The sequence below is a fragment of the Oculina patagonica genome, unplaced genomic scaffold (genome assembly GCF_052425735.1).
Source record: "Oculina patagonica isolate OP01 unplaced genomic scaffold, crgOcupat unplaced621, whole genome shotgun sequence".
NCBI lineage: Eukaryota > Metazoa > Cnidaria > Anthozoa > Scleractinia > Oculinidae > Oculina > Oculina patagonica.
This window is the reverse complement of record NW_027558495.1, coordinates 1-10265: the sequence shown is the minus strand read 5'-3', so window position 1 is coordinate 10265 and position 10265 is coordinate 1. Positions and strand designations below refer to the sequence as shown.

At 41.0% G+C, this 10265-nt stretch overlaps 1 protein-coding gene across 1 annotated transcript; it reads right to left on the bottom strand.

The window, feature by feature from the left end:
- Window positions 1-904: 904 nt before the first annotated feature.
- Window positions 905-7266, bottom strand: LOC144641028 (uncharacterized). The gene is made up of 7 exons (XM_078500088.1): window positions 7145-7266; window positions 5846-5960; window positions 4603-4858; window positions 3824-4108; window positions 3581-3713; window positions 3180-3260; window positions 905-2932 (listed from the first exon to the last, which is right to left on the bottom strand). Exons 1-7 carry the CDS (start codon window positions 7205-7207, stop codon window positions 1901-1903), a joined length of 1965 nt encoding a protein of 654 aa, XP_078356214.1. The 5' UTR covers window positions 7208-7266; the 3' UTR covers window positions 905-1900.
- Between the last annotated feature and the right edge of the window lie 2999 nt (window positions 7267-10265).

The following is a 10265-nucleotide window of genomic DNA, read 5'->3' as shown; positions in this document are numbered from 1 at the left end:
TTTTTTTAGGGCTTCTTTAAGATTAAAAATTCATAAAAAATTAATGGAGCAAGAAAAGAAAAATCTGAGACACCGTTTTGTAGACCAATATATGTAGATCAAATTCAACATAAAAGTTTTGGCTCTCATGTAAATGTGTTCACAAATAAACCTAATGTTGCGCAACACCATAACTGCAAACGAAATGCTGACGTTGCTTATTATGATCTACATGATCAAAACAAAATCTAAAATAACAATCTTTATTCCATAAGCTTTCAGAAAATATATACTTTATTGGGGTTACCATTGATGGTTTGCACACAATTTCATTTGGAATGAAAACGCCAATTTTCCTTCCGTGATACCATAAGCAACGCCCGTATTATATCAAATTTTGCGACGGGCATCCCCACTCATTAGCATGATCAGAGGTCTTCTCCTCGTCAAAAAAAAAAAACCTTTCTGCCTAATTAGCAGGCTAGACAAATCGTAGTTTTAGATCGAATCTCTCAATCCAGTATGCCCTATTCCACAACAGTTTTCGAGATATCTTTCCCCCGGGGGGTGCGCAACTTGCCCCCACGTCTGACTCGTGGCAAAGATACAGCGGAGGGAGAAAGGGAGCGCAAGGGGAGATGGGTAGGGAAAAGGGGAAGAAGGGTCTTCTCCCCTTCTTCCTTCCCATCATCCCCTGCTCCCCCACCTCGCGCGCGTGCTTCTCCCTTTGCCGCGTGCTATATGAAGACGACTGGGGACGAGTCAGCCCCACGTCAGCCAGCACGACTGTTCGCTCATAGATGACTCGGCTCCCATGTCAAATAGCCTCCACAGTTTGATTTCCGAAATAATATTTCGTGCGAAAATATAAGACAACAACCAACAAGATTTGTATTTGCTTTCAAATGATATATTTTTACGTAAAATAACTTATTGTGCTGTGCTTTTGAAGCGTCTAATATATGAATTCACCAATAACTTAGTTTTTAAAGTGAAGAAAGAAATAGGTAACTTAGTTACTCATCGTCTGCTTTTAATTTTACTAAACTCTCCCCTGGTCGAAAAAGACTATTTTACAAAAACAAACCGATTCTTGAAGAAAGGTTGGAACCCCGTTTTCTAAGATTCATTTCGAAATTGATTTGCTTTAAAGGAAAGGCTCGTGCGACCTAAGTGAAGAAGTGAATTGTCGATTCACTGCGAACCACTAAACTGCTTCGAGGCTGATTTCATGAAAAAGACTTTCATCAACTAAATATACTTCGCTTTAACTCTTGTTCCCAGATCTCATTCAGTAACATTGCAAATCGCTCATATAAGGCTCGGGCCAGGCGTCTCGAGACCTGCTCATGAGTCAAACTAAATTACTGAATCAAACGTCTTATTTCATTCAGCCGAGTCTAACTTAGGCGACTTGAGTAACATGCAGAAATAGACCAAGTGTGCTACAGACGGAAAGAACGCGTTGGACAACCTTAACCTTAAGAAAAAAACCCGAATTTCTCATAGAGCGGTTTTCACTTGAGCGTCAAAGTATATTCCCGTCTGCATTGGTTTTGCATTACCACACTTCGTGATTGGTTTAAAAACCTCGCGCCACTTTCTCAGCCAATCAGAAGTAAAACCAAAACCAATCATGACTCGCTGACACACATTTTCCCGCGCTTCGTGCCGGCTACATGTATTGCTTGGAGTTTTGATTGGTTTACTCTCGATTGTCTGTGTTCTTCATGATTACCGGCGCAGTTTGGCCCGAGCCTTATCGATGAGCCCACATTTTGTCGTAAGTACAAATACCATAGAATTTCATTTTCTCGGAGCAGCGCACTTCCGTCTAACATTTTGCCTTCACTGTTGGACGCTGTTTAGAATTTCAACACTTATACTTGAAATGACAGTGTTCCGCGCGTATAGAAACTCATCATTTGCCACCGTCACCACTCTTGTTTCTCTTGTACAAACGCCATCTTCTTTGTATGACCTCTGCAGCACTGACACATTCACGAATTTTTAACACGCGCACTCGCTGCTCTCGGTTGAGACAACTCACAAACGGGGAATTTTGCTCATGGGTATTTTCTCTTGACTTGCTTGCCGCTGTTTCGCCAGGAGATGAGAGGTGTGAATTCTTGAAATCGCTACATTTATCTTCTAATTTGCTGATTTCAGCTTGATTCTCAGATGCATCATTTGCAGTAACTAATTTATCATCTGTGTTCGCTGCGTCTGTAGGCATTGTCGGGACGCGCTTTGCCTGACGGGAGTCGGACGATTGTTCTTTCGACTGCAAACAACTCGAAGGGCTTCTTGCTAAAATGGCTTCACTATTACCGCACGCTCTTTGCCTTTTTGGCGTTGTCCTTTGTGCACTTTTTGTACCACGTAAGTCAGGACAAACACCATTTTCAATGCGACGAGGGAATGTTGACTTGTGGTACAAAGTTCGATGAGAATTGTTCATATAATCAACAAGCGGACAGTTTTTGCCTACGTTTCTTGACGTCCCGCTTTTATCTCTACTGTAAAATCTTTCCTGGTTTGAAAACCCTCTCTTAGAAAAAGAACTTTGAGAAGAAAGCGCCATATGGTGTATCTTACGTGAATTGTCCTTCAATTCCCTTCTCGATGCCACTGGTTTGGAGTTTCTACTATTTGAAGCAGGAATAGACGAGATTGGAGAGCCCGGTACAGTGCGATATTGGTCCCCAGTTTCTCGCCCGCCATCTTCCCAATGTAACGTCATTGATGACGTCCTTGATAAAGTTACATTACCGCTTCCGGTTCCAGACCGGAAGCTTGAAGTCGACGGCGCTGATTGGTGGGACAGCGTCGGAGACGATAAGCCAAAATTTCTCATTTGCTCTCTGCGTGCGAGGAGTTTCTGACGAGTGGACACTTCTTTAAGTTCTAACTCCTTAAATGATTGTGTTTCTGATTGATGTTGCGCTTTTACCTGTAAGGGTGTAAAAATGCAGTTAATAACTGTTAACTTGTCTGCAGACAAGTCATGGAAAAGTTTCTTATCAGGCATCATACTGTCATACAAGTTCTTTAGAAGCCGGCGTTATCTAGGTCATCACACGATCTTTCTCATAAGGACCGCGTGAAAACCCAAGTAAAGGAAACTTATTGTACTTTATCGAGGGGAAACGTACGGGTCGTTGCACTCCTGAATTATTTTCACAAATAAAAACACTAACCTGGCACTGTTTGAGTCGATCAGTGTACTTTAAATCCGCCAGCTTCTTTATTACAAAAGACAATTTGCTCTCCACTTCCCGCTACAAAGTAAAGTAAGAACTGAATCAATAATAACCAAAGTTCTCAGCCTGACTGGTTTACAGTACTTCTAGTTAGTTTGTCACATAAGAGGAACATGAGCAGTAAAAACGTCCAATAACAACTGTCCTTATCGTAAATTCTTGTTTTCGGATGGCAGTCTCCGAACAATGCACTAACTTGAGTAGGGTCCCGACAGAATGGATTTCAGGTCTTATTAGCTGTTCTTAGTTGTAGAACTAACCCTTACCAATAGCACCCGCTTTCCATTTGCTTCCACTGCCTAGATTAAATTTTTAGCAGAATTTTCTAACCAACGAACCTGTTTTTTCTGAAGTTGCAACTCCACAATTTTCTCATTTTCTAATTCTTCGGGAAGGTCTCCACGCCTCAGCATCACAACGAGGCGCGCACGCTGATCAGCCAACCGTGACGTAAACATTTTGCTCTTGTTCCTGCAAAGAAGTAAACTTTTTAGCTTGAAAAAGGCGGCCCAAAACTCGGTAACGTTCCTTATTCCTTTCTAGGTTTAGGAAGAGTCGCAATTAGCCGAAATATAACTTACAAAAGCTCCTCCTTCTGCAGTTCAAGCTCCCATATCGACACATCCTCACGCGGCCCATGGCCAGCGGGTTGAACTCTGCCTTCTCCAACACAGACGTCCTTCTTTGCCGATTTTCTTCCTTCGCATATCTTCAACAGTCCGGTCTGAGTTGAGACCTCACTCGTTCCAGGTCCTGACGCCTGAGGTACTTCATGAGAGGGGCCTGGTGAAGACTCCTCTGCATCTGGCGTTGGTTCCTCGTGTTCAGTGCCCAGTGAGATCCCACTCTCCTGGGTAACACTTAACCTACAAGACAAACAAGGTGTTTTTCATTACAACTGATTACATGAAACTGAGACGAAAGTCAAGTCATTCCAGAATGAGTTCATTCCGGTTTTCATTTCGGAATGAAAATTTCGTTCTGGAATGACATTTCATTCTAGTATTATGTAAATACAGGACGAATTTCGTTCCGAGATGAAATCGCATCTCGTGAAATCGCATCTCGTGAAACCGCATACAGATGGTCAAATTGCTCGTCAAAATTGCAGAAATGGCCAAAAATGGGCACAATAACATGTTTGCACGAAATGTGCGCCATCTTGTTTTGATCTCGCGTGAAACATGCGCTACCTTGTTTTCATCTCGCGCGAAAACCGCGCAAGTGAAAACGCCCTTTAATAGGTTGAGCCGGTCGACTCTGTCATGTGAATGCAGAACGAACTTCATTCCGGAACGAGTTTCGTTCCGAAATGAAAGTCATTCCGGAATCATGTAAACAGACCCTAACAGTGACATACCTGTGTTGTGAAGCGTCAGCTAACATGGAAGCTGGAGATGGCAGCTGGGCTATGAAATTAGACACCACGTGAACATCAGTTTCACCTTCACTGGTCAGCGGTGATGTGGGTTCACTGCCTGTGCGCACGCCACTGTCCCTGTCGTCAGCGGACTGTACACCCTGGTCCCCATCCCTCAGTGCCTGGGGGGTGGTCCCAGCAAATATCCGGCGCAGATAACGTAGCGAGGTACGGAACTTTCTCGGTGTGTTGATACCTGTCAGTGATGAAAGAAAAGAAGTTAATGCAACTAGCATTTTGCTGCTGACTTTTTGAGAAAGTTTCGTCTTTCTTATTTTTCACCGAGCATAAAATTTGCAATCTTTATTAATATTTTGTTACACATTGTTGATCCTAGCAGTATGCAGGACGCGTGTCACAAATGAACCTTGTAAGTGCCCAAGCTCACTACGGGCGCTTTCTATTAGTCAGAACTGGCCGCCAGACCGGTATATTCGAGAACAGAATTCTGTTGTTAGTCAGAATTGTCCTGTCAAATCAGTTAAAGGGACTGTGTCACGGCTGATTGAAGTGCCAAATACTCACTATGAATCCAATCTTTGCAAAGGAATTACTTCTATGTATCTAAATGACAAAACCATAGCTTCATTGTATCCAACTTTGTCTCCCGGGCGATAAAATTTAAAGTTACAAGCAAACGAGATTAACTTTGAAAACTGTTCCGCCGGACCATTTTTCAAAAACCCATATCACAATCCGTTTCAATCTTCGTCATTTCTGGCCATCTGTACCTTCTTTTGTATGTGCTATCGAAATGTCCCTTAACTGTTTTAAGAGGTTATTTTTATATTTCACTTAACTTGAAGGACATTTTTCCATGCCTTAATTTGGCTAAAATTCGTGACACAGTCCCTTTAATACATAAATAATATACATTGTTATGGTGGATTTATTTTTTTGGGTAAATCTCGTGGAAAAGGCTCGTATTTACATTCAAAACTATCGGCCTAGCCGGCCAGTTCTGACAAATGGAAAGCGCCCTATTAAAGAGTCTCTCAGTAGCTCAGTGGTTTGAGCGCCCAACCGGTAGGAGGCCATGGAGGCTGGTGGGAGGCCATGGGTTTGATTCCTGCCGGGAACTCACTCCTCTTAGGTGATTAAGACTTTTATTTTCATGACCTGTCTACTGGAAGCTGTTATTAATAAGTAAGGAGAAGTTAAATTTGTTATCGGAAGAGCTCACCATGTGACACGGGGTCATTTATTCTTCCAGCGAGAAAAGAGCGCATCACTGCAGAACAATCTCGCTCATCTTCAGGACTGCTCTCGTCATCCAAGCGCAATGTGAGTGACTCATGCTGAGAAGTATGCAATAAAACAAAGTACTGTTCAGTCCTCATTTGAGCAATGGCCAGGCTACACTTGATTTAACTGTCTATGCTTGGTGTTTAAATAGTGACACTAGTTTGAATGTAAGTATTCAATGGTGTCTGAACAAAAATCTTGACAGTTTCCCAAGCAGGCTTTATTGCATATCAATAGTATCTGGAAAACCCTTTGACCGTATCTTTGATTTTATAAAAAATGCATCTTTGGCAGAACTGTAGCAGCTCTCGTCCACTTGTAATTCTACTGGTCCTCAAGTGTAGCAGCTGCTATTAACGACCTTTAGATTGGACTACGAGTACGAGATTGAGTACGAGAACGAGTTTTCAAACCAAATTCGTGTGCCTCCTATAATCACTTATCACACCAATCTTATCCCTAACGTTTATTTATTTGTTAGTCAGCAACAGGGAAGAGTTATAGTTTGGGGGATACAATTGTGTCGAAATTCCAAAGTCGTACTCGTACTCGATCTCGTACTCGTAGTCAATTTTGAAGGTCGCTAAAATTGTTTTGTGGGCAGCGACTAGGGGCATTGTTCCTGTTGTTTGTTTTATTGTTTTCTCGAAGGGTGGTGAACCATTCGTGTGAGATCTTGCGAGATCTGCTACCTGACCCAACTTCAGTGACTATATTATCTGGTAACAAAGGTTCACAATGGCAGCTTTGAGGGATTTTCAAGACCAAACCTTTGATCAAGTAGAATGGTACTTTTTGTATAATGGCACAACAAGGTTGAGAACAAGGCAACATATATATTTATGCAGTCAGAACAAAAAGAAAGCAATATCACCAATGTTGTTACAAGTAACAGGGCTAAAGATTAACTAGCCAAAGGCTTGCGGAAATGCAGTTCTGGCTAGTAGGTTTTGGACTTTCACTAGCTAAAAATTTCAGGCATTAGTGCAAAGAAACTGCATTTAGTTAAATCATCTCTGAGAGAATAGATAGAACTAACAAGTAAACTGTTGACGTAATAAAAGAATGCATACATGCTGAAGTATCAAAAGCGAACAAACCGCTACAGTAACTTTTTCTATAGCCTGTTCCAGGCGTTCAGCTAGTGAAATCAAGGCTGTCACTAGCCACCTGGCTAGTTAGCAAAAAAGTTAGTCTCGAGTTCTGAGTAACTTGGGCCATGAAACTTTTAATGTACCTTGTAATTGGCTAGTTCTAGGTGAAGCTTTGCCAGTGTTGTTTGAAGACGTCTTATGACCATGTTCTTGTCAACCTCTTCATTTCGTCTAAAAGTAAAAGGACTAAGAATAAGCCTAATACTTGTTATCTATCTGCTACATGTAGATAAAACGATGATGGTAGGTCAAGTCGCGATTTTGAGGTGCGCATATTTCGCGACACCTAAATTTCGCGATTTTGCGAAAATTTTGTATTTTGAATCACTTTAATTTCGCGTTTTTGAGTAAGACACAATTTACATTTCCTTTAAAAATGACTTTATTAATGAAAAAATTAACGTCAAATTAACAAAAAAGCAAGGGTGGGACTAAATCTCGGCAATAGCTACAACAGAGCAGTTAATGTCTACAAGTAGGTTATGCTTGTACGCGCATGAGTTATTGTTCTTGAGTCAATTGACGACAACATCCATTTAGATTGATAATTCCTTCCTTCAGTGGCACTAAACTTATTTTTTCTTAATTATTGATATAATTGAGTCACTTAATTTTCGCGTTATGTTATGTTCGCGACACTTATTGTTCGCGTCACTTTAATTTCCCGATTTTTTTGGAATCGCGAAATTCGCGAAATTAACGTGTCGCGAAAATTTCATGTAATAAGGTAGTCCATCCCAGGGTTACCCCAGCATTACATTCCCTGATTCCGATTTATACACCCCGGGGAGATAGGCAGTGTGAGAGTTAAGTGTCTTTCCTAAGAACACAACACAGTATTTTGTAATATTAAGTAGAAACCCATAAGGGTTGAAACGTGTAACGCGCGCACACAGCGTTTGAATATTCATTTTGCTAAGTACCATATTTGGAAACACGAAGAATTTGTACGCGAATGCTTTATACACGAAATGACACACGCAACATAATTTTTGGTTTTGTGGTTAGTGCTTGAATTCGACCAAAAACGCCGTAAATTTCTTACAGAAACTAAAGAAATACAGCTAAGTCCTCCAGCTAAGCAGCTAAGTCCTCCAGGAGAATTTAACCAAATTTAACTTTATTCAACCAAGCTTGTTCAAGAACAAGATTACGCCATCGAGCGCGAGCTAGCGCGCGCTGTGAATTTAATCCAAATATAGTAATTTTGATTTTCCAAATATGGTACTTAGTGTAGACGAATGTGCAAACGCTTTGTACAATGCGAATCATAGGGAGTTACACGTTTCAACCCTTATGGGTTTCTGGTATAATACACGACCCCACAAGCATTGTGCTTTAAACCCTACCGTGTGTAAATAAAGGTTTTGATGATGATGATGATGAAGTCTGCATTTGAGCCTAGTGGCCCATCAGGCCAGAGCTTACTCCGGTTTCCATATCATGAAGCAACTAGGAGTATTTCACTCCCCCTTGGATGGGATTTTAGTCCATCCCAGGGTTACCCCAGCATTAAATTCCCTGATTCCCATTTATACACCCCGGGGAGATAGGCAGTGTGAGAGTTAAGTGTCTTTCCTAAGAACACAACACAGTGACCATGGCCAGGGCTTGAACCCGGACCGCTTGATCCAGGGTCAAGCACACTGACTATTAGGCCACCACGTCAGTTTTAGAAATGAATGCCATGAAAATGCTCCATATCCTCAGTGCCATCTGAAATAACACCCCCTAGTTTTTACTGCCAGTTGAAGCGTTAAATGTAAAATCATTATAATATTATTATATATTATTAACTAGTTGTACCTATCGGTAAGTGCCAACGAGCGAAATACTCACGTTTGTTCATAACAACAGATATTGAATGGTTTTTGATAGAACTATATTTGAAATGACCAAAATATGGTAAATTGTATTTTAGGTAATATGCTAAAAAAGTGCTATTTCTTTGGTGTTCATAAATGACACAGGCTTGATAGCTTGCAGCAGGCGCCGTAGCAGGCGCCGTAGTTTCCAGCGCGCGTATTCTCGCGATCGCGCACTCTTTTAAACACACTATAAAACGTACACAGATGTCTGCTACGCAGGCTACGGGTTTGACAGATTGATAACTCTTGACAAATCTTTAAATTCTTATCAACGTTAAAATGTCACAAAATGTAGGCAATAAAGCCAATAAATGAGGTTTAATCACTGTTTTTTAAATACAACACGCGATGGTTAAAATGTTTCCGTCCACAAAAGGGATAGTTGCATTTCAAGAACTTCTTATTAATCAAATCCCAAAATCAAAACTGCTAAGATGCTTTTTTAAAAATAATTTTCAGTAATCAGAGACAGTAATGCACGGGTCAGATTTCAGTCTCGCATGCGAAGTGTCATGTTCAGTTACGCAAAACTTAATAAAATTTGAACAGAAAACAAAACTTGAACGGTCAAGGGTTATTTGGAGACAACATTTTTATTCAAGTTGACATTACATTTGCCGTTAGAAGCAAAATACTTTTGACTTTCTTGTGTGTATGACATGCAGTAATTTTAGTGAGCGTCGCTTTGTATTGATGTTATTCCTACGCGGAGCGAAAATGCGTGCCAAATAAAATATAAACGGTATTTGATTTGGAATAAATCATCGGTCAAACAATTACTATAAACACAATCAACACTAAAAGGAAGCATTTACCCGACTTCAGCATTCTCATAAGTCAAGAAAACTCTATTTGAAGTCAACAGTCCGCTTTTGATTTTCATGTCTCTCTTCGATCGTAAATCAAAGGGCTCCAAAGTCGAAAGATTATTTCATCGCTTTGAAGACCTTGATGTTCATTTTTTCGGCGGTTGAATATTCTGTAGGGTATTCTCTTTCGATTTATAATTCCCTAAAGGTGTATTTATCGGTAAAGGGATGAATGACCACATTGAAAATTTTAACAGCGAGCCGCGTGGACGCCATTTTGGTCATTTGCTCTCTAGCAAGGAGTGAGAGACTGGGAACCAGTTGGGAAGAACAATACAACCCAAATATGGGGTTTACTTACACCCAAATATGGTCAAAAAAAGGTCCCTTACGCAGAACTTAAGATTTTCTCTGCCTATACACTCATACGCACACGGCTCTATGATTCTGCCGCCTCGACAGCCTCGCCTCTTGGCTCGGCTGTCTCATTGTGTTCTTGGCTCGGCTGTCTCGTTGGCAATAATTTA

What these genes read in the sequence shown, in the direction of transcription:
- LOC144641028 (XM_078500088.1), bottom strand. Translation starts at nt 7,207, where the DNA reads ATGGTCATAAGACGTCTTCAAACAACACTGGCAAAGCTTCACCTAGAA. An exon ending in TAGAACTAGCCAATTACAAG is followed by an intron (nt 5,961 to 7,144) that starts GTACATTAAAAG and finishes CATACTTCTCAG; the next exon opens with CATGAGTCACTCACATTGCG. An exon ending in TGCAACTTCAGAAAAAACAG is followed by an intron (nt 3,261 to 3,580) that starts GTTCGTTGGTTA and finishes TTTACTTTGTAG; the next exon opens with CGGGAAGTGGAGAGCAAATT.